Here is a 24,218-nt window from a genome sequence, read left to right as displayed (position 1 = left end):
TGTTTTTTCTTCCCCAAATAACTTTTGCAGCCCTGCAGTTGAAGTCATCTGAAACCACAAGATTGGAGTTTGAATGGCCCTTGATATTATCAGTGAGCCGAGCCATCGCTCTGCGCCTCAGCCACCGTTTTCCCTTCCCATTGTTCACTGAGATGTACGCACAAATCCAAAGGAACCAGTCTGTCAAATGCAGTGAAGCTATCAAACACATTGCTCCTCTTCCTCGGCAGAAGAAGCCTTACTAAAGCCAGGGGGATATCTGGGTAACCGCAGCTAGTAGAGGGATTTAGGGCCTCCACAATGCGTGACAAAGCTGTCATTAAAGCAATAGAACAGTACTGGGATCTTGAAAAATGCAGATAGTAGTGTAAACAACGAGATCTTGGTTTATTATAAATTAGTCCCAGCATACCACAGTACGCTCTTGAGCCCCCTGAATTCACTGTCATGTGCAATGCTCGTGTCCCCTTAGAGGAATTGCTGCGTTATCCAAAAGCTCAATTACGCAAACTTATTCAGGGTCCCTTATGATGTTTGGGCTATAAGGCTCACGCCGTACATTGATTTGTCTTCTCCTCCTCCCTGGCTGCCTCGGGGCCTCCTCTCCCATTTCATATACACTGGCTTCCTGTATTGCAGAGGGAATCATCTCAAGGTCATACCAAGATGCTTCAGTATGGCTCAGCTATGAAAAATGTATGTAGCCCAAAATATTGTTTAAAAGCAATAGACTGAAAATAATGCCTGTGGCCTGAAGGAGCCCTGGTTTATTTAAAATACAGGGGTATACGTGCACACTTTTAAAAAACTGCCTGTACTTCACCAGTTAAAACAATGAGAACAAACGGGGCTGTGATCTGTCAAGTGATCCTTCGTCACTCCCAGCACAGGCCCATAATCCTTCGGTTGTGATTATGCAAAGGAATATTACATTGATCCTGTAAAATATCTCTGATTGGATCAACGTTATTTTCTCTCGCATCGACAAGGTCTTACCAGAGAATGACTATAATTCCACCGCTAACACTGTCTTAGTGAAATCCCCCAATAAATCCTCCAAGCAGCACTGTTAGTAATACCTTTATTAGACTAACTAAACAAGATATTTATATGCAGGGCTTTCCAAAGGACTCTGGCTCCTGCTTCAGTTTCTGAAGGAAAACTTGATCAAAAGTGCTCTTCTGGAAGACTTGCCCCCAAGGAAGCTCTGCACGGATGGAAGTGGCAGGTGAAATTACCCTTTCAAGATTCATGAGGTTAGTCACACATTTGCCCTTGTCCTGCCCATACTACAGCAAGGACCTAAATGCATCTTTGGCAGAAAAATCTCACAGCAAGCCTGGTTCACAGGCAGGACTGGAGCTCAGGGTTTCCCCACACCTTCCGCAAACATGCTGTCAGTACAACAATTTGCTAACAGTCAAAGCAGAATCATGGTCTTTATGTACCTGCTATCATTTCAGTGTTTGTTCAAGGCCTTCATACTCAACAAAAGACCTGCTCCCCTTCTAGCCACTGCTGTCTCTGCTCATTGGTGCTTGCATTCTCCTCCTCCTTTCCCCTTCTCCCTGGGTGTACGTCTTCTCTAATTTTGTCTCCATTTTCTTTTCTCCACAGCTCCAAGCTTCTGCTCCCAGTGGTTTCATTCCCACACCGACCTCCCCTTCATCACCGAAGTTGAATTGTCACCTTCTGGCTTTCTGGCTTGTTACATGATGCTCCACTGAGATGATCCACTCCAGTCATCACCTTGCCAAGTCATATTTTTCAGTCTGCCTGAGTGCTCAGGTACTCACTGCATCTCTGCTTACCCTTTGCTCGTTTCAATAAAGTTATCTTTAAACAAGACCGTAACAATTATGAATGAACAAAGTGCTGTGTCTAACATAAAATTCAAGCACTGCTGAAAGACCAGTGTATACAGTCACACATCAATTAGCAGATGAAAAAGCTACAAAGACAACATATCAATAGAAGAATATCAAACAATAGCATAGACAATATGCCTTCTCAAATCCTTTGAAACCAGGTTGGCATCTGTGATAGGGAAATTCTGGCTCTTGTACGTTTCATGTGAAAACTTTCTCTGTATTCTTTACAGCAATACACCAAAATGCCAGAGGAGTCACTTGTCAGCTCCCAGGCCCTTAGAAACAAAGCAAAAATAATTGATATTAGCCTTTGAAAATGAACAGTCTAATGGTAAAAGAAACTCTTAGTGACTACAGAGAGGACTCCTGACCTATTTCCTCCATCCACATCCAGTGTTTTACATGTGCTGTCTACCTTCTGGTTCAAATATCTGTACACCAGATGCCTAAACCGGGATGTCAACTTTGAAGGTCATTGTCATACCTGTGATGAATAGCAAAACTTCCTCAAATGAAAGCTTAAACTCAGGAGCACCAACCTGCCTTAAGCAGTAGATTCTGTGATAATAATAAAGCCGTGAAATTGCACCATGTAGGCAGACCCTGAGGGGGGTTAATACGCTGTCACATTGACAGGGTGATGCATGGGGTCCGAGATGCATGAGACAAGCTCAAGGACTCCCTCCCATTCACCAACTAGGCTCCACCAAATCTACTAGAAAGTTTCTGTGGCCTCTTCCAATGCCATGTAGAACGGTATGCTCCTGCTCTGGAGGAGGGGTGCAGGTCAAACCAGCATTTTAGCACAGACCTAAACCCTGGAAAGAAAGTGTTGAAATGAATGGAGAGGTGCTCGTATCTGATTGTTAAATATCAGGACAATAAGTCCTACCCTGATGTAAATTGCCACCAGGACGGATAGAAATGGGGCAATTTGTGCCCTCTGAGACGTGGACAATTGGATCTCATTTCAAAACATGGACGCCAAAGACAAGCACTGAAACATTATCATAACCAGCCTGAAAAGTCTCAGTCCCCAGAGGAGGTATTTGAGCACCTTCCTCACATGCTCAAGAGGAACATTCAAACAATTTAATTTCTAGATGACAGATACAGTTGTACAACCCTACCACAGCAATCACGTGCATGTCATCTCAAAATGCAGGTCCAAGAACTTCCAAAATGTCATGAACTACATTCAAAAGGAGGAGAATCTTTAACGAAGACATGTCCTTCCAGTCATCCTAATGCCAGGAGCCGAAAACTACACCCTGGCTGAAGCACAATGCTACTAAATGGATACCATGACCCCTTGATTTGAAGCAAGGTTGACAGCAGGCAAAGCAGAGCTTGGGCCTGAAGACTTGCCCATGCCTCAGCGCTGCAGACAAGTTTCTGCTACGAGAAATCCTGCTTCTTTTGCCTCCCTCTCTCTTTGCACTTGTATTCTTAGAGGCAAGCACAGGAAAAGAAGACTTTGGTGCTGAAGAGTTCATCTGCTCCTGCTGCTTCTTCTTCATTTGAAGGCATTGACAACGCAATTAGTTGCTGTGTCACAGGCGGGATGCTAACAGTAACTGGTGAAGAAGAGGGGGAAAGATGTGCCACCAGTTCTGCTGTAGCACAGCACAGAGCATGGGGGACACCAGTAAGGACAGGATAGGGTTCCTAACCTCAAGGGTAAGAGGGAAAGGCTGAGGGGAAACTGAAGCCATCTTTGTAGTGCCATCACTGTCAGTGTGAGGCCAGACCTTACGCTGACATACACCTCTCCTCTCTCCAGCCATCCAAGTAGTCTCTCCCTCCTTCCCTTGAAGGCACTTAAACAAGTTGCCCCACTTTTTCCCATGAAATCTCCTATTTAAAAATCTCCTTCCCAGACTTTAAACAAGTTTTCATGCTTTCCCCAAACCGAAGTTCCCAAGTCCTGAGGCAAGATGCTGCACAAGTCCATTCTGCAGCCAATTCATCATTGGGAAACAGTGACCTTACGGAGTGGTGAGTGTGGGACAGTGTTGTCATGCTCCCATCCCCACAAAGCTGATGCCACGTCTGTGAGTCTGTGGCTGCCTCTCCCAGTGTCCCACTAGGATCAATGAATCACAAGAAACAGCATTTGAAAACTGGAGGCTCCTCAAGGTGCCAGGTAGAAAGAATTCCTCATTCCTCTCAGATATGAAAGATTATTTCATAGAAAAAGGACAGACAGCTCAAGCCTACATAAATGAGCACAGAAAAACATGTATCTCTGCCCTTATTCCAAACCCTCAGCAGCATACAGCGGCTTAGCATAGCATCCCTCTGCCACAAATATACAGCTCCTGAAAAGCAGCTGTCTTGAATTCACACAGCTCAGTGCACTGGCAGAGGACCCCGCATCCAGCTGCTCCCACATATGTGTCGGGCGCACAGAGGCAACACCAACCACCCCCAGCCTCCCTCCCTCCGCCTCTGCCACCACACAGTGCAGAATGGGGCCTGCTCTTGACAAGGCCAATGTCATTCATCAGCAGAAGTAGAAACAAAAAGGCCTTCTGTGATCTGCCTTAGATACAACCCTCCTTCTCCAGGTGCTCAGGTGCAGAGGCAGGTAACGGTTTCTTCCAGCAATCATAGAATCATAGAATCATAGAATGGTTTGGGTTGGAAGGGACCTCAAAGATCATCTAGTTCCAACGCCCCTGCATGGGCAGGGAAACCCTCCCCTACACCAGGTTGTCCAAAGCCTCATCCAACCTGGCCTTGAACACTTCCAGGGATGGGGCATCCACAACTTCTCTGGGCAACCTGTTCCAGTGCCTCACCACCCTTTGAGTGAAAAATTTCTTCCTTATATCTAATATAAATCTCCCCTCTTTCAGTTTAAATCCATTGCCCCTTGTCTTATCACTGCATGCCCTTGTAAAAAGTCCCTCTCCAGCTTTCCTGTAGGCCCCCTTTAAGTACTGGAAGGCTGCTATAAGATCACCCGGAGCCTTCTCTTCTCCAGGCTGAACAGCCCCAACTCTCTCAGCCTGTCTTCATAGCAGAGGTGCTCCAGCCCTCGCATCATCTTCATGGCCCTCCTCTGGACCCGCTCCAGCAGCTCCATGTCCTTCTTATGTTGGGGACTCCAGCGCTGAATGCAGTATTCCAGGTGGGGTCTCACAAGAGCAGAGTAGAGGGGCAGAATCACCTCCCTTGACCTGCTGGCTACTCTTCTTTTGATGCAGCCCAGGATGTGGTTGGCTTTCTGGGCTGCCAGTGCACATTGCCGGCTCATGTTGAGCTTCTCATCCACCAGCACTCCCAAGTCCTTTTCCTCTGTGCTGCTCTCAATCCATTCTCCACCCAGCCTGTACTTGTGCTTGGGATTGCCCCGACCCACGTGCATGCAGCAGGCAGCTTTGGTACTCGGAGTCTCAGGCAAGGTTCCCCGAAACTCCAGACGGGTAGAGCATCCCAGCTTGTCTTGCTCCATACTGATTGATGGAATCCTACTTCCACCTTTTCTAGGAGTTGAATTACAGCCCAAAAGGCTATCCCAGATGGTGCTTTCCTACCTTTACTGCCGCGGAGCCTTTCTGTTCCCTGTAAGACCTTTCTCCTGAACTCTTGAGAGAATTGTGGTCTGCTGCTGCACCCACAAGTGAGCAAAGCCCAGGAGTGGGTGCCTTTAGCTCTCATAAGCTGGTGGATCCTGTGGCAAAATCTTTCCCATTACAAGGAAACTCACTCAGCATCACCAGCCAAATGGCTGAACATTTTGTGAACTGAAACACACATCTCATGGTAATTTAAATATGTGCAAATAAGAGTTTAATTCCACTGCTGCCAGCCATCCCGAATGTTTAAATATAGTACGGAAATTCTCTTTTATTTTATATAAACTATTTTAATGAAGAAGTTGAAGCCTCTGCATTCTCCTGGCTTATGAATACAAATAGCTGAGCATCTATCAGGCCTTTTCTCTCATTGAGCTAAGGCAATATGAAATGAAAGCAGATGAGGGAGCTAAGAAGCAAAGACCCTATTAACAGCATTACCTAAAGGAAAGATATGTAAAATGTGCATTAAGTGCACACAGTCCTCATCGTCAGTCCTTTCTGTATGTGTGGGGTGTCACTGGAAGGAAACAAAGTGCAGGTCAGATCCAGGTGAAAGAGACAAAGCAGCTGGGATGGTGCAGCTGGTTTTGTCTCAGGTCCCTTCCCTCTCAACTGACACCTGCAGCTGATATCAGACAGCCTAGTGACAAACACTCCTTCCATCAGGTCCTATTTAATACAGAGCTGAATATCCTTTTCCTTGGGAAAAAAAAAGAAAAAGAGGAATTAATAGTAAAAATAAATTAATTCTTCACAGTCTTATGGCATGTTTCACAAAGACACAGCACTAAAAAGGACCATGTTCATTTTTCTTGCATAGCAGGCAAGTATATCATATAATCCCTGTTCCTAAATATAACCATCTTCATCCTTAAAAACTATTAGAAGTGCTGTGCTCTCATCGCTCCTTCCAGTGCCCCACTTCAGCACAGCTTCCAGCCTACATATGTTCATGGTCCTCTCACAGTTTTCCCTGTTAATGTTGTCCTTAGCTTAAACACATCTTCCTCCTCTCCTGTGTTTAACTCCATTTCTTCTGGATAACAATATATTTGTAAAATAGATTTTTCCATTCCTCTCCTCACACTGGTAACCCCACTCTGGACCTGCTTCAGTCTGAGTTCATCTTTCTCAGAGGTAGTTGACAAGAATAGCAAATATTATAACAGAGAAGGCTTGGTTAACACCTTGCCCATGAGTTCAATGTTTTCCTAGTTGCAATATCTGGCCAGCTCTGTTCTTCAGTCACATCCAACTTTCTCCTGGTTGTGGCTCTACCACTCTCTGTCTACACTTGAAGACAGGTGCACCCTCATGAACCCCTTTGTCCTTGTTCCCACTGAGGTGCGCACTATGGTTGCATCCCAACTGCGCGTTGGGTGAGATTCAGGTATGCCCCTTTCCTACCTTGAAAGGAAACCCACTGCAGTACCTGGACATGGAGGAAGCCATCTGAGCCTTCCCATAGCCTGGATGTCTGGGGGAAGAGAATTCCAGTGTGCAACACAGAAGCATATTTGCCCAACAACATCCTCTAGAACCAAAAATTCACTCTGAAAATAAGTTTCACATCCTTCCTATCACCCAGTCCTCAACATTACCCAGTTCTTCATGTATAATATTCCAGGTCTTCTTTCTCTTGGCAATGTCTCATTCTCCTGGGAGCAGCAAATGTCTTAAGTTCATTCCTTTGTGCCCAGCTCCAGGAGAGCCATCACCTCCCCTTACAGGCCCTGCTGCAATATCATTAATGACATTATTAAACAAGGTTTGTCCTCTACTTTGGGAACTCTACTGTTGACCTTCATCTTGATACTCTCTCTCTCAGAACTTTTTGCCTTCCTTTGGTCAGTTCCTTAAACACACTGCAAATTGTGTACTAATTGCCTTAATATTGTAGCAAGCCATTTCCTTAGGGGTAGAATATAAAATCCTTTACCAAAATCCTGATAACTTAGGTCTAAGGCATTTCCCTGTCTCAAAACCCAGTTATCTTCCTAGTAAAATATATCGGGTAGTTTGGCACACCTCAAACAGAAAAATATACGTTGCATGGTTATTTCATTTCCCGCCATGCATTTAATTAATCTTTCCTTCAGAGCTTACTTTAAACTCTGCTTGGTATTGTTATGATCAAACTAAAAGGTCCACTGTGGCCCAGACAACTTTTCCCCCTTGCTTTAAATATAGATTTGCTACTTTTCATTCCTAATGTACCATCGTAATTAGACAGATTTATTGAAAATCCTTTTTACTGGACTTGCAATGTCACATACCACATTTTTCAGAAGTCTGAGATGGAAATTATCCAGCTTCCCAATTTGAGCCCATTAAGCTATTTGAGTTTTGGCATTTCCCCTGTTCCTGTTAGCTGGCTCTTTTGTTTCTCTGATCAGTGTAACATTTCTCCCTCTCTCTTCAGCCATTATGGAATATCATATGTGAAGAACTGGGTAATCTTGAAGACTGGTGAATAGAAAAGTGACAAAATTTAACACACAATACCAGCTCATGCAGTTAGGGACTAACAATGAGAAATTTCTTTCCAATGTGAACTTTTGCGCTGCAGGATGTTTGCATTGTTGGGCAACTGTCCTCTGTGTAAAACAGGGATAATTCCACTTTTCAGAGGTCTTTTAGGGTTAAAGATCAAGAAGTACAGTATTCAGATACTATCTCAATGGGAACCACCTAAGTACCTAAGACAGAGCAATGCAATTGGATCATCAGCTACCATAAACCAGCATCATCCCTTCAAAGTCAGTGACCTTAATTTACACCTTTAACATCGGATTTAAAAATATTTTTGCTTCTTTTTTCTTTGTTTCTATTATAATTGTTATGCCATTAAATGACCACTGGACAGAAAGTAAAACTATCTACATTATAAAGGTTCTTTTCCATATTCAAAGATATGAACTATTATTGGAGACAGAGACAAGCATGGTACATTCACATTTAAGCAGAAAGAGCTTTTCAAATAGCTTCTGTCACCCAATAAAATAACTGTTTCATCCTATTAGAAAGTCTAGAAATATATTTAGGAAGCTTTTTTTGAAATGTATGCTTTTAAAACTCAAAACCAACAAAAGGTCTTGGAACTAAATAAGGGCTGTGACAACAGAGTCTCTGTGACTTTCACTCGTGCTGGCGGGATATCTTACTGGGACCCACTTTGCCGTATACACGGGACATCTTGAACCCCTGGTCCTTTACGGTGTTTCAGCTTGCATGTTTATGGTAAGAAACAACAGAATCACAGGGCACTTTTGAGCAGGTAGGTCACCACTTACACTCAACAGAGGTGGCACAGGGGGATGAAGGGGTTTCAGAGCCTGCGCACAGTCAGTCTCTCTGACAAGAGATGCTGATAAACACCTACCTCAGGACATACAGTTTGCTTCTCAGCATTGAGTGAAGAGTCCTTCTGGGGATGACTGAGGTAGAGCTGCTGGAAAAAGCAGCTGCAGATACTGGGAAGATCCTCTCAGCTCTGCTTTAAGGAAGTGTGAGTGCCGGTTTTGTAAATCATACACGTGATTCTTATACCTCTGGCTCCTCTGGCACCCGCAAAGCACATTCCAAGGTTACACTTTCACTGGAGTCAGAAAAAGAAGTGGGCACAGACAATAGCAGGACACTCAGTAAGGAGAAATCTCACCATGAGGCCAGTAGAGCATCTGCCAGATTGCCACGGGGTCTGAGCAGTTACTTCTGACCCAGAACTCCCTAGCTGGCCTGACATGTATTTGCTGGAGTGCAGAGCTTCAAGTGCAGAAGCACTGGTTGCAACAGGCTGAAAAGACCTTGTAAAAGCCCCTCAGCTCTGGAAACACCTTCCTTCATCCCCTCCACTTTGTGGAAAATATCCTGAATTTGTAGTTAATATCTGTTCATCTGCACTGGAGGTTCAATCTGAGACTGGAGCTCAGTTGTTTCACGCTTGGACAAACTCGCTGACTTCTGCTGGAGAGAATCATGCCGACAGCTCCACAAGGTTACACAGGATGAACTCTCAGCATGCAGGCAGGGCAAATGATAGAAGAATCTGTAGTAGTGACCTCTCTGTCCCTTAAGCTGTATGTTTTAGTGTCTCCTCTGTTCAGCCTACAACTCTGTTTTACCCTGTCAGTCACCAAATAGACAAGATCCCTTAACTGGGCTTCATAACGGGCCCTGCGCTTTCCCCCCGTCTTCCATTCCACCACTTGGACCATTCTGTGGACTCTTTCTGCAACAACCAATGGCCATTACCTTCACACTAAGCTAGCTTGGCCTTTCTGTCACCTCAGCTCATCCGTACCAAGGGCTTCTTGCCTTCTCTCAGTCCTTTATCACCTCTTTATAATTTCTTTCCTTTCTCCACACGCTGATGTAATCAATGCTGCACTCTTTCATTCATAGACTTCTTGCCTTGCATTCCCCTATCCACTCCTGCCCTGCCATCTCAAATCCCAACTCACCCATACCAGTTGGTGTCTGCTATGTCTCACACAGCAGAGCACCTCTAATGGGAACCCCGCTGCCTGGCTAACCTTCTCCACTATGAACACATTGTTCCCCATTCAGTTCTGCTCATTTCCTAGACTTACTACTCCAGCTCAGTTATATCTCAGATTCGCAGTCATAGTGACTTCTTTGCCACATTTGGCTCATTCCTCAGACCCTCCCACCTCCTCCAGCCCCTACTTCAGCTATTATGCAGGACTTCACCCAGTTCTTCCATGAAAAAAATGACAAACTATGATCTTCCCCTCCCAGTAGCTTTGCCTTCTGTTTCCTCTTCACCTCCTACAACTCCTTCCTCATTCTTCTCTCACACAGATGAAAAACCTCCTATGCAGCTCTCTTCCTTAATTTCTTCTATTTGCCACTAAGCCAGTCTTACCCTATCTCCTGACTTTCCTTATGGCCATTCTTATCCTCTCTTTCTCTCTTCTTCTTGATCTCTCACGCCCCTCTGTCTCTTTACTGTCATAGCGTAAATACTATTCAATCTCTTTCCTCTTAAAATAGTCTCACCTTAAAACATTTTTTCATCTTAAAACATTTATTTTCCTCTCTATATACCGTGTCTTTTTCTCTCCTCCCTTTCATCACCAACCTCTCTGAATACGCCAGGTACAAATGCTGCCTGGAGTACCCCCCACCAGTTCAGTGCAGCTTCCTCTCCCTTGCAACTGCTGCTGCCAAAGTCTCTACTTAATGTACTGGGCAAATTTCAGTGTAGTCTAAAGACTCTGTTCTCATCTGCTGCAGCATGTCAGCTACCTTCAGTAGTCCTCTGTGCTGTTTTAACCTGAAATGGTGTCTTTCTTCAGCTACCATGACATTACTCACTTCTCTTGCATCACCTCTAAATCTGCTCCTTTAGTGTGTCCTCCAGAAGACATTTTTCTTCCCCCAGCTCTGCCAGAAGTTCATGGTGCTTTTCTCTTTCTATGTTTTACTCCTTGGTAATTGCCATCACAAACATAGATCTCACTATCATTTCCAAGCAGCAATTTACAGATCACTCCTCTAACACAAACTTGTCTCCCTAGCTCCATACCCACAGTCTCTCTAATACTCCCTTATAGACATACAGATATCAGTCTGGACTTATTGTAGCTAAAACAGAGTTCCTAATGTTCTTCTCCCTTCTTTACTACATGCCCTCTTCAGCAATTCCCCTCTTGATCATCACAGCCAACACTATCACTTTCCTTGTTGTTCTGGTCAACAACCGGAGCAACGTCTTCATCTCATGGGTCTCATTACATCCCTAGATCCAGGGAATGTCTAAGGTTTGCATATTCTTTCTCTTTCCAGGCTGTCATTATCTCATGCCTTTATTACTACAATATTTCTTTTTCTGACCTTTACAAATGTGATCTTGCCCTCCATGTATCCATTCAGGATGCTGCTAGAAATATCATTTTCCTAACACATCACTCTGACCACGTAATTTCTCTCAGCTGCTGTATACTGCTAACCAAATATCTATCTCATTAGTATAATCTACTTGTCTTCGTTAAGGAAATGTCAACTTCTTCCTACAGTCAACCAAAGAGGTCAATCCCCATCACCTACTTATTAATTTTTCAAGCAGACAAGACCCATGATTTTTCTGCTGCCATCTCTCCATCTTTGGAAGACCAACTTGTAAACATCTGCACCTCCTATTCATTATCCTTCTTTACAGCTCTTCTAGGAATCACGTGTTTCATGGTGCTTACAGAAATATGGTTAGCCTGATGGTGTTTTAAAACCACTACCGGTCACGCTGAACATAATTACCTTGTCATCTCCTTGTACTCTCTCATAAGGCTGCATTACTCTCCAATATTTAAAGTGCAGCAACATGTCAAAAGGACAGGGACATTTTTCTGATCCATGATTAAGGCTCATAAATCCTGCGGCAGAACTCTAACTGATATTAATAATAATGAACGAAATCCCTATTATACTGCTACTGAGCTGAGGTACGAGAGATTAAGTCACTTGCCTCAGGTCATGAAGAAAGACTATGGCAGAGCTTGGACTGACTTCTGGCTTTGTAAGCCCTGCCCTAACTGCAGCACTACCTTTCTTCCATCTATTTTGGTAGTTATCTACAAAGGATTATGATTTCAGTGGACTCAGCTGGGCAGTTCTGAATATTTATTTGTGAAAGAATTAGGCTTTCTGAGAAAGAATATGGGGAAATTTCCATTTTATAGCTGATTTCTCTCCTGCAGAGAAAATATGTTAGTTGATATTCTTTTCTTTTAAGTGGATTCCATTCTGTATGGTCTGTTAAGGGCACTCAGATTCCAGAATCCACGTTCTTTATTTATTTATACCTTAAAAACTAAGAAACACCATGTAATTTCTTTCTTTTGCTCTTAAAGAACTTAAGGGTTCCAGCAACACTTTGTTAGCAATGAGCCATTAAGTAACTTGCATTATAAATGATTGTCATTATTTTTGCAGAGCCTACAAAACATAAAGTTGTCTTCTTCATTTACTGGCTCTGTAATAGTTAATTTACTGGCTCTGTAATAGTTAATGAACTCTTTCCACTCTTGAACAGTTATTCTGAGTGCACAGAAAGACTTTTTCAATGTGGAAAAGCAATATTAATATAGATTTTTTTTTTCTGGAGATGACAAAATAGTTCTGATTGTTTCATCTTTATTTAAGTAAAATAATATTTCATATTTTTATTTTTACAGTAAATAGAACACAGCTGCACTCATATTAAATCTTTCCTCCACACTTTTTAAAAAGTTTTTAAGCAATAGGCAGAAAGGATAAAAATGCTGAGATCTCTCAAAAGGATTTGGATGCTCAATTAAATGAACAGGAATTAAGCATGCAGTCCTGCAGGCAGCTCTGCAAATATCAGTTTCTCTTGAGAAGGGCATGATCCCGTCATTTTCATTCAGGCAAAATTTCCATTTGTCTTGCCTGGCAATTTTGCTTGAAAGCCAACAGCTTGATTGAAATTTGCCCTTTAAAACAGCATGATTAAAAACAGTTGCAGCTCTGTTAAATTACATATATGTTCTTAGTATTTTAAGCAGATATATATTATCAAACTAATTATCTCAGATGTGTCAGAGGAATGTGTCAGGTTCTCATTACTTGTGGTAAAGATAATTTTTAATGAATTGCTATTTAAGTTTGATGCAATTAAAATATTAGAATCGTTTATTTAAAACACGATGGACAAAATCCTCCTAGAACTCACGTGCATGAAACACCAGTGATTTCATCCATTAAAGGATTTAAAAAAATCTCTGAACAAGAAGATGTCTTTGCTGTATCTTAGAAACATGCAGTTATTTGACTTCCAATCTGCATCAGCCAACTAAGAATAATTACGGCATCAAAAACAGTGAAGCTTAAATACCTGAGTAGCCTCAGATTCAACTCAAAAACTGTCCGCAGCTTAAATTTCACTGGATCCCTCCAGCAGAACTCTGCTATGACAGAAGGGAGCACAAGACCTTGTGTTGGCCTTTCTATCCAGGGACAATTTTAACCTCAAAGGAAACACTAAAGGCCTGAACTTGCTGCATCACCACATTCAATAAAACATTTACTATTGACTTCACTAGGATCAGAACCGAGACTTCAATAAAGTTCTTTTTATAATGAGTGCATTTGGAGAACAGTTGGGATTTCAAACACACATTTTAAAGAAAGTATTTGGATTCTTTAATGTATGAAGGATACATGAAAAAATGGCTGTCCTAATTTACCTGGTAAAACCATTGCATTTTAAAAGTCAAATCTACAGAACTGCAAGGTATTGCAAGTGGTTTTATGGAAATAAATCTTTTTACTCCTAGAGATGGCTGCAAGTAGCCTCTTTTCAGGCTTTTCCAATTGTGTATAAATAATCCCTAGTGACGGCCGGAGTAGTCCTGTTAAGCTTTTCTTCCTCAGTTGTGCCATGTATCTGACAAACCAAAACAGAGAATGCTTTCATCCCAGATATCTTGCATATTATTTGGGGTGAAGGTAGGCTGCACAGGAATTACTTGCCTTTTTTTTTTTTTCAGTGGTGGCATGGGCTAAGTATACTCGCAGTAAAATGTTTTAAAAATAGGATTTACTATGACTTCCATGGATCTTGGGGGAAGAAGGAAAGTAAAAGGGGGATTGAAATAATAAGGTCATTGTAAATTATTTTTTTTAATAAAATTGGATTCCAGTGGCAGGCAGTAGAGCCCCATCCAGACAGGTTTAACTGGCAGCCTTCCAAAAGCGAGATGAAAGGTCCTCTGAGTAGTAATTGCCTAAATGGAACAGTCTGTGGTTATTGTGCAACTTCTTCATCTGCTTTATTGTACCTTTATAATTAAATGATGTAATTCTTTTTTTTTTTTTTTACTTTCTTGTTTCCTTCCCAACTAGTGCAGGAAAGCATCTGAGCAACATTGCCATAGGACGCAGACAGACTCTGTGGCTTCCAGTTTTTTTCTGGGTCACTAAAAGTCGTACAGGAGGGGTTGTGAGCTGTTGGTTGCCGAAGCAGGACATAAACTCTGCCTTCTCCCATCCACAAATGGACACTTACCTGCATTTCAAATCTCTTCTTGCTTAGTGGAGGTCAGTTCACTGGGATTTTTTCGTAGGGTAAGGGAATGCTGCTGCTTTTGCTGGAAACTCAGTGGTAAACAGGGAAACAGTGGATCTACTAGGATATCGGGAACACTATATTCAAAAAGGCATTAAGCAGCAGGGCTATTTAATTCACGGAGGAGACTGAACAGACACCTGAGAATCAGAAGAAGCTTAGAGTATCACTCCAAACAAACCCAGAGCCAGCGCTTGTGACTGTGCAAGGCATTAGGGATCAGGAGTGAAATTCTGGTCCCGAGATGCTGAAAGACTTGATCAGATGTGAAAGCAAAATCAGAGGACCAGCTTTGCAAGCTCTTTCTTTCTGACTGGTCCTTCTTGACAAGAGTGCTTTCCCTCAGTCCCAGTAGCCCATTCACAGGAATAAAGATTACTCAAGTGAGTAAAAGTTAGCAAGACTGGACCCTGGGTTTGCATGTTCAACTCCAATAATTTCTTCATTGACTTTCATTTCTGTTGTTTCTGGGTTTATTTTTTTCATTCATGATGACAAAGAGAAATTAATTGCCTAATTTTGATGCAGTTTTAGAATATTCTTCAGGCCTTTGATCTCTTATGTCTGCCTGCCTCTCCCTGAGTATACTTACTTGTGATCATAGAACCATAGTATGGTTTGGGTTGGAAGGGACCTTCAAGATCATCTAGTTCTAACCCCCCTGCCATGGGCAGGGACACCTTCCACTACAGCAGGTTGCTCAAAGCCTCATCCAACCTGGCCTTATCCAAACAGTGATAATCTGTTTTAATTCATTGGCTATGTATCTAATTGTATTATTTCAAAATATGCACCTGGATTCTATGGGAATATTAAAAAAGGGATAGGAGAAACGTAAGTAGGTCCAACTATTTTATATATGCATTAGTGTCTGTTATATCTATACATAAGAAATCTGAAGTAACATCTCCAGTTCTTCTAGCAAAATCCAAGATAAAAGTTTTGATTTATTTGCCAGAAAGTAAAACTAATAAATACAGAATGGAATCACAGATGTGACCCAGCCTCTTCAGAAACAGAACTGTTTTTTAAAACCACTAGCATCAGAATACTGCCAAGCACCATAGGGCCCGATCCTGCCACAAACCATTGCCTACAGCTTGTATTAATTTCAGCAGAGTTCATAAACAGAATAACTGCAGGGTATTTGCAAAGCTAGTTAGGCTCTTAACGACTACTTTTTGTTATCCTTTGATGGACAAACCTACCATTCTCAGTACTGGAAGTTTTGCCTAGGGAAGAGCATAGGATCTGTCTCAAAATAAATGGATCCCTTAGATCCTGCCCAGCTTCAAAAAAAAAAAAAAAAAAACCCAAACCAAAAAACACCAACCCTTAATAGCATTTACATTCAATTACATATAGCATTACACACAATATTTGGGGCCAGAACCTGCATTAGTTTATCCATTTCCGGAAGAGGTGTGCTAGATTAAATTAACAGCTGGCAGAGGAAGGAGAGTAAAAGGCCTATGTGCCAATAACATCCTCTTTTATATGGTATTTACCCTGGAGCTCATAGAGAGAGAGATTTCCGCTGTGCAGGAACATGTGCCCCAGTCAGGGTGTTTGATGGCTACAGACACGGTACATCTGCAGCTCCCCACATCTGCACAGGACATGCTCTGCCCAGGCACCCACCTTTGCAATTTCTAACTCCAGACAAGCATCTGCCACGGAAGAAAAACTGGAAAAGCAAGGTGGTGCTGTCTGAGTGAATCTAGAGTAGCTGCTCCTTTGGAACTCAGAGCTGTTCTCAACATTGGACAGTGACGGCAAATGTACTTATTCCACTTTGATCATATAGCTGAGGATAGTGAAGAAACAGTCTAGTAGCGGGCCTTAGGTGGGAACAGGGACACTAGTTGACTACCCATGTAAAGCTAGTTCTTCTAATTCACTGACTCCAGCATACAGGGATTTTTAACAGACAATTATTTTGCATCACTTTTTGACAAGAGGAGAGTAAAATCCATTTGTTCTTTTTGATCTATTCGCTTATACAAACTGGACAAGCGATCCTGTAATATCGCTATCTCCAGCTTTATTTCTGAGCAAGTCAAACACTTTATTTTACTGAATTGCCATTATACTTGCTCTTCTATGTTTTAATCTGGAAGTACCAAAGCAACACACCTCTACAGCATTAGTGCTAACAGGTGACTTCATCACGGCTGAGAGTTATAGCATAGGTAGATCCACACTCCAAAAATTAACTATAATGTTGGTATTCAGTTTGATGGGTCTCCCTCCTTTAACATTACTCTCAGCGTACAATGTGTATCAAAAAACCTTTAAAGAAGGCAAGGAGTCACATACACCTATACTTGCACGTACCTCCCTTATGCGCACAATTTGCACTTCTGACACAGGGACAGCAACTCCGTGAAGTGGCTCTCTGGCCATCTGCACACACATATGTCCAAGAATATGTGTGCAGGAACGCACGCTCTACCTGAGCCCGGGAACCCCTGGCTACCAGCTGAACACTGTAAATTTAGAGTTAGCTCACTACACACACACTCATTCATTCACACGTGAACACACACATGAACACACACATGAACACACACAAATTACAGCAGGATCTTTCAAAGACTATCTTCTCCAGCATCTAACCACCTCAGCTTGAGTTGTCACATTTTCTTTCTGGCTAACACTTAGCAGGGCTGCCCTTACATGGAACCCAGTGCTAGGCAATTTCAGCAGTTTCTGGCAGGAGAAACGGACGTTCCTGAGGACAAGGCAGGCGGTGAAAGAGGAACAAGTCCCACTTATTTCAAGAAGAAAAACCTCTCTAATAATGGAAACTCCTTTTGCCAAAGGTGAGCTCTGGTGACATATTTGCCCACTGTCAAGGTTAAATTCTTTGTTTATGCCCCGAGCAGAGGGAGCACACGTGGCAGAGCAATCCAGCCCTCCGCGGCCAGCCCAGCACGCCTGCGCCCTCACCTAGACGGAGAAGAGGATTCCCTCTCTCGGCACTGAAACCAGCAGCAGGGTGCCAGGGTGCTGACAGGCTTCAGACATGTTCACTTGTCCATTACAAATGGGACTGAAGCCACCAATTCATTTCATAGGGGTCGTTAAATAGCAACCAGAATTAAGGGTCACTAGCAACACAAACAGGACCCTAACTAGTGATCTAGGTTCCCAGCTACACCACCTGTTTGTACCATCCCAGTGCAAGTCTATATCATGCTACTCACCTCTGCTGCTCACTTTTAAAACATATGGAACAAAATGTATACATTGGCAAACACATGTGAGAGTTTGTCCCTCATGAATAATTAGCTTTAAGCAATAATTCCGCTTGCAATGCCTGAAGAGGGAATTAACACAGTCTATCAAGGGAGTTTGGGACAGGGAACACGCTTAGAAAACAAGTATTTTTAAAGATTGAATGGCATAAGAAGTAATGATTTCACTGTGATGGAAATAAACCACTGGGGAATCATCTGAATGCAACAGAAGAACCATGGGAGGGAGATGTTATTTTGTTGTACGGAGTAACCATGCCGTGGGTAGCAAAGATGCTGTCATCCTTTACTGAAACCCTCATTATCCTGCAAAAACATACATCTTTTGTAGACAGGATGTTTAGGCTGGCTTTATGTGTATTTCTCCTCCCTATGCTTAGGATCAAAGAAACGTTTGAGGGAAACTGACCATCATCTTGAACTGGTATCGTGGGGAAATAAAGAAGAAGAAGGACCAAAAGACAAGGAAAAACATAGCACAAAAATGCTACAGGCAAACAGATGCATCTCCACCCCAAGAGAAAATAATTCCTTTTTAACACTTTTAATAAATTCATGTAATGTTTTGTAGACATTGAAAATATTCCAAAACATAGCTCAGTGTAAACAGCAAGCTGGGTTTCCTCCTGCTCTTTAGCATTTCTCTTTGTTTACTCTCCATTTGAGGATAGAAAAATCCTCCATGTGAGCACTGCAAATGGTGTAATTCAGGACTGATGGGGCATTCGGTAAGGGAATGAAGAAATACAGACATATGTAGCCTTCAGTAAAATAATATTAATTTGCCTGAGTCACCAGGGTCAAATAAAATTTAAAAACAAAAAAAAATCCAGCGTCTGCTTTGTTAGTACTTGCTATTTGTATGCAGAAAATAATTGATACCATGGTGATGGGCAGACTATATTAAGCTTAGAGAGACAGAGACATGAGAGAGACATTCTGGGGTGTGTCTGCTCTCACCCTCACTGCCTTCTCGCTCCCAAACCCCATGCCTCAGCAGTACAGAACCCATGGGAAACTGCCCTGGCAGTGCTTCGGGAAGGGATGCCCAGCCAGGCCAGTTCACCCATCGCAAGAAGAGGTACTTGGCTAGAGTCTGCTCAGCTCAGGAGGGCCTGGCATGTTCATCTGGTAAAAAACAGCCCTTACCTTTGGCAATCAGCTCCTCCAGCTCTTGGTCGAATCCTTGTCGGTGGCATTTCCTCCAGAGCCCCATGTTGGTCGAGTTGTACTGTCTGTTGCACTCGTCGACTGCGCTCATAGCAAAGATCTGCCTCCTGTTTCTTGCCAAGAGGAGTTTCCCTTCCCAGCGGTCCAACCTAGACCTGCTGGCCCTGAGAGGCAGGTTGTTGTTGGAGTTATAAATGAAGCCAGGATCATTTCTCTTAGTGGTGATGCTCTTGCACCTCTCTCTGTGCTTCCTGGCATCAGTTTCGTACCAATGGTCGGAGCAGATTGCCACAGCCAGCATGCCCAGGGCACACAGAGCTAAAGAGAGGCCGGCATACAGCAGTAACCTTCCAGCAGCCATACCTCAGCTTCACAGAAACACCATGGGCATCTTCACAACAGGCAAAGCCCTTGAGCGTGAGACCACGCAGAAACCTCCAGAGTAGCTGCGAGGTGTCACTTGGCAGAGCCTGCCTCAGACATCCCCGGCTCCCGTGGCTCACATCCACGCTGCGGAGGGATGCTGAGAGCGCTACAAAGTTCTGCACTGGAAGCAGTCCTGGAGTCTCATCTGCCTCTTCTTCTCTGCGGAGGAGACCCGACGGGGAGAAACACAGCCTTCCACCTCGAACGGGAGCAAGCCGGCGACCCACCGATACGAAGATGTCCTGCTCCCCTCACCCGAGCGACGGGGGCTGAAGGGATATGTCCCCCCCTGAAGAGACCTGAAAGCTCCGGCTGTTCGATCAGTCCATTAACCTCTTTCAATCTGGCCGGCTCAGAAATCCAGGAGAGACGGCTTTCAGAGCAGCAGGCTCACCACAGCATCCTCACAGGACAGAAAAGTTCCTCGGCCGGAGATCTCCGGCCCGCAGGCAGCCGCTTGCCCCGGTTTCGGGGGGGGGGGGGGGGGGGGGGGGGTGACCGGCCTCGCCTTTGTCAGCGCCACAGCGAGAGCAGCATCGTCTGTCTGGACGGTCGGTCGGTCGCTTGCTCGGGTTTACAGCGGGGTCGAAGGGGAGGGAGCAAGACGGGGGAGCAATCTGTCGTCGCTGCTGCTGCTGCTGCTGCTGCTGCTGCTGCTGCCGCCGTTTTAAATCGCGGCTAAAACATCCCCTCCCCGGCGGGGAGCGGGAGCGCCGGCGGGCGCAGGTCTCCTCTCCCTCGGCAGACTCCGCGGACAGTCACTGGCACCTCGGCTCCTCTCTGCCGGCCTCGCCGCTCACTCGCCAGCTTTTGCCGCCTGCGCTGTCATCCAGGCAGCGTAACGCCACGATCCCTTCCCTGGAGCTCCCCGGCGCCGCTTCGGTTCTCCCGGCGAGCGCGGCGCGGCAGCTTCCCCGCTCCCGGGCCGGGGAGAGGCGGCGGGGGCAGCCGCAGCCCCGGCACGACCCGCCGCCGACCGCGCACCTCCCGTCAGGCGGCACTGGAAGCAGTCCTCGGCCCCGGCATCGTTCTTCCACACGCGATCCCCCACCACCGCCACCGCCACCACCCCCTTCCGCCGGTATCCGAAGAGCGTCCTTCGTCCCCGGCGCCGGGATGTGTTGTGCACAGTTTTCCTAACGCGGCGGCACGTTAGCCATCTGCAAGATGAAGGCGGGCAGGCAGGGCTGGGGCTGGCTGCAAGGATGCTACGGAACGGGGAGGGGAGGGAGGTCGGGGGAAATCACACCAAAACAAACCGGGGCGGGGAGGGGGGGGGAGGAAGGGGGGAGGCGGAAAGGGGGGAAGCTACACACCTCACGCGGGGAGAGGAAAGCAGCCCCTAACTGTTGTCAACAGCTTTCGGTCTGCACCATTTCTCTGCCATATGGCCTGATCTCCACGTCGGAGCTGAGATTTTTTAGCTCAGCAGCTTCACACGAATCGTATTCCCAGCATCGGCAGTTATATATTCAGGCATTATTTTTATTTTTTTTTTCTCCTTAAATTTCCACTCCCTTTTTCTCTAATGGGAATAACTCACCCATCTTGTAGAGATCAAGTGCAACAGAAGGCGAGCTGGAGTCCCCAAGCTTTAAAAATCTCATTTCACCGTTTTTAACCCAAATGAGAGCGAATCCAATCTTCTGTACACCTGGGAATCTTTCCTTGTTCAAACACCGAGCCCTGCAGCCTTAGCTAAAGCCTACAGACAGAGAATACAGAGCGCTGAGCCAAAAGCCAGTGATGTCACCCATGCAACGTGAGACTCATTTCTTATTTCTCTAGCCTCCTTAAAGATAAACTGCACCACTTCCCAGGCAGGAAATGTCGAAGCCTTACTTTCTTAAGAGGGGAAAAATGTAAAACCTGGATTTAACTGGATCCTGCTCATTCTTGGTCACGAGCCCTTACATTGTGTCAGCCAAATCCAAGACAATCGGAGCTGTTTCTCACTGCACCAAAAAATCCCAACCTACTACATAACACAAAGCATGAGCTCAAAAAAATAATGGATTCAAGACCTGGATTCTGTGTGATCTGGAAAACTGAGGCCTCCAGACTCTGAATTGTACCGTTTAAGAAGGAAACAATTATGGCCATGCCCCTTGCGTCAAAAAGCTCTGGATCCTGGCACATCCTGCTCTGTCAGTATCACAACGTCCTGGAGCTGGCGGAGGGACCTAGTTAGCCCCATCCAACATTTGGCTCCCACACACCAGTGACTCTACAGCACGAATAGCAAACAACGCGGTCGCTCCTACTGCACCAAAAAGTCCACAGCCCAGTGCCTCTCCAAGGACAGGTGCCACAAAAATCTGCATCCATGCTGGATCCTACCAGCATTTGGCCCCTGAAGCCCAAGCTGTGTCATCTGAACAGAAGATAAGCACAGCCTTTCTTGGAGCCCCTGGGTTGGTGATAGCTCTTGGCCCCAAGAGGAGAGTACTGGGATTTTGCTACCTTTCAACCCTAGCCACACAAATTGTACTTGCTCCAGTGGGGAGAGCAGACAAGGCACATAATAGCTCTTGGTATATCTGGATATTCCTGTGGAATATAGCTGCATCAGAAAAAAACACACAGCTGGATGCTACCAGTTCTTACTCCCAAACCAAACTGTATCATCAAAAAAGGCAAGAAGACTCCATTCATTTTACCTGGCAAAACCAGGTCCCAAGTCAGCTGGGATTTTCAGCTATGGAAGGGCATCTCTCCCATTAAACCATTTTCTCTTTGAAAAGTACTGTATTGTTTAACCCCCTTGCACAATAATGAAACTTGCAAAGGAAAGTCGATCATCTAAACCATAGACATCACGATCATCCGCATCTGCTGAAACAGCTCTACTGCAAAATTTCAATGTTATGTTATGAATATTAACTGTATCTGGAAAGCTCCAGATAAAGTTAATTGCTTTATTGAAACAAGGCACAGGTTTAAAAATTTTTAGCAGTGACTTCCCTTTGTTGTTCATAATAAAGGTAAATTTGTGGGGATCTAAGGTTTTTTAAAAACCATTAAGCACAGGTAGATCCACTTCTATAACTGGATTTTTCAAGCCACTGAATATCAGTACATAAAAAGAACTAAATTTTATAGTGGGCTTGGAGCAGCCGTATTTGTCATGTGTTAGGGGACAAAATTTAGAGGTTTGTTATCCAAAGCTGCTGGCTTCTATAAGAAGCTGGTGAACAGGTTTCTGGTATTGCACCCACACAAAGATGAGAGTGCACCTGGATTTCTTTGTCAATTTTTAGCATCGAGTCCCAAGCTGGAGGATGAGAACAGAGAACAAGCCTAATTTTACCAAATGTGGGTTTTGGCTGATAGGATTGTTGGATTTTAGATTTAAGCATGAGAGTCTGCTACATTTTTTCTGTATTTAAACTGAGCTGGAAAACAGAACTGTTTGCTGAACTGAACTTGGGGTAAGGGGAAAATGGAGGATCCAGCTACTAGAGCTGTTTTTCTCATGATATTGGCCAAAGACATGTTAGGGGACAGGAAAATCATATAATGTAATAATACCTATGTTTCTTTTCTAATTAAACATCAGGATTACAGTCCAAAGAGCCAAGATTTGCTTGAACCCAGGCAAGTCCAGCCACCAGGTTTTTCCATCACACTCCAAGGCAGTAGGAGAGTTTGGGGCAGGGAGAATTTTGTCTCCTGCCTGGAGAAGCCAGAACCCTCTTCTCGTTCTTAAACATGGGTTTGAAAGCCAAAAATTGGCATACAGATCCAGGTTTTATCTTTTTCTCTGAAAAGGCATTTCAGTGGCAGTTTCTATGCATTTTTATTTTGTCGCTTGCATTTGTAGCTTTATCAGATGGCAATCTATATCCTCCTGCAAGTCACCTTAAATATATAAATGTAGGAGAAAGTGTTGGATTTCAGATGAGCTCCACTTCAACTCTTAGAATTAAACATTTCTCTCCCTCATCATCATTATCCCCTTCTTTTCAGGAAGGGGCAGAATATTGCATGCTGCAGGCATTAGGATCCTTTCCTCTGTCTCTTCCCGGGATTATTATAGGGAGCTCCTTCTCAGCGCAAACAGATCATTATTAAATTCTCTTCCTCCCACCCCACCCCCGCCTCTCCACAGGGGGGAAAAAACCAATCCTTGTCGATCTTCAGATGAATGTAAGCTGGGAGAAAGGCATTTAAAAAAAAACACTCCACGTGAATTAAGGGCATCTCGGCAAAGGGAGGTAATTCATGGCTCTTAAACCAATCAGGAAGAGAAAATGCAGTTTTAGTAAAGGACTGAAAGCTGAGCTTCCCTTCCTGCAGGTTACGATTTAAGTGATATAGAGGGAAAGCTAAAGCACATGGGTACACAGAAAAAAAGTCTGAGGGCATGGGACAGAGAAACGGAGCCCGGCGAGTCTGTTCAGAGCAAATTCCTTGTAACAAGCCGTGCTCTGCCTGCTAGACCTCACCACGGATGTTCTCTTATAGATAGGGCCAGTCTCCTCTCGTTTTCCTCCCGGAATTGCTTCCGCTTTCCTTTAGCATCCTCCAGCTACCATCGCCCACCGCCTTCCAAGAAAGCTTCAGACACCGAGGTGCACGCAGCCGGTTGTTGGGTTAGGAGGGGGGAAGGACAGAGTTAATTGACAACCAATTGCAATTTGCTTTTATTCGGTTTTTGGTTTGTTTTGGTTTGTTTGTGGTTTGGGTTTTTTTTACATCAAAATGACCTCCACCATATTTTTCCTCTTCCTTCTCTTTTTTTTTTTTCTTTTAAAGAAAAAGAGTTCAGTGCCATCTAGTGGGGGAGGGGACT

General features: G+C 44.2%; 1 protein-coding gene across 1 annotated transcript in view; it reads right to left on the bottom strand.

Moving 5' to 3' along the window:
- The window catches only part of TMEM178B (transmembrane protein 178B), a 226,252-nt gene extending 206,894 nt beyond the window's left edge, over window positions 1-19,358 (bottom strand). Inside the window, exon 1 of the mRNA XM_086610635.1 lies at window positions 18,977-19,358. Within this exon, the coding sequence (XP_086466761.1) occupies window positions 18,977-19,358 (382 nt within the window). The remainder of the gene's footprint in view (window positions 1-18,976) is intronic.
- Window positions 19,359-24,218: the final 4,860 nt, after the last annotated feature.

The sequence above is a fragment of the Tauraco erythrolophus genome, chromosome 4 (assembly GCF_009769465.1).
Source record: "Tauraco erythrolophus isolate bTauEry1 chromosome 4, bTauEry1.pri, whole genome shotgun sequence".
Classification (NCBI taxonomy): Eukaryota; Metazoa; Chordata; class Aves; order Musophagiformes; family Musophagidae; genus Tauraco; species Tauraco erythrolophus.
This window is presented reverse-complemented; position numbering and strand designations above follow the sequence as displayed.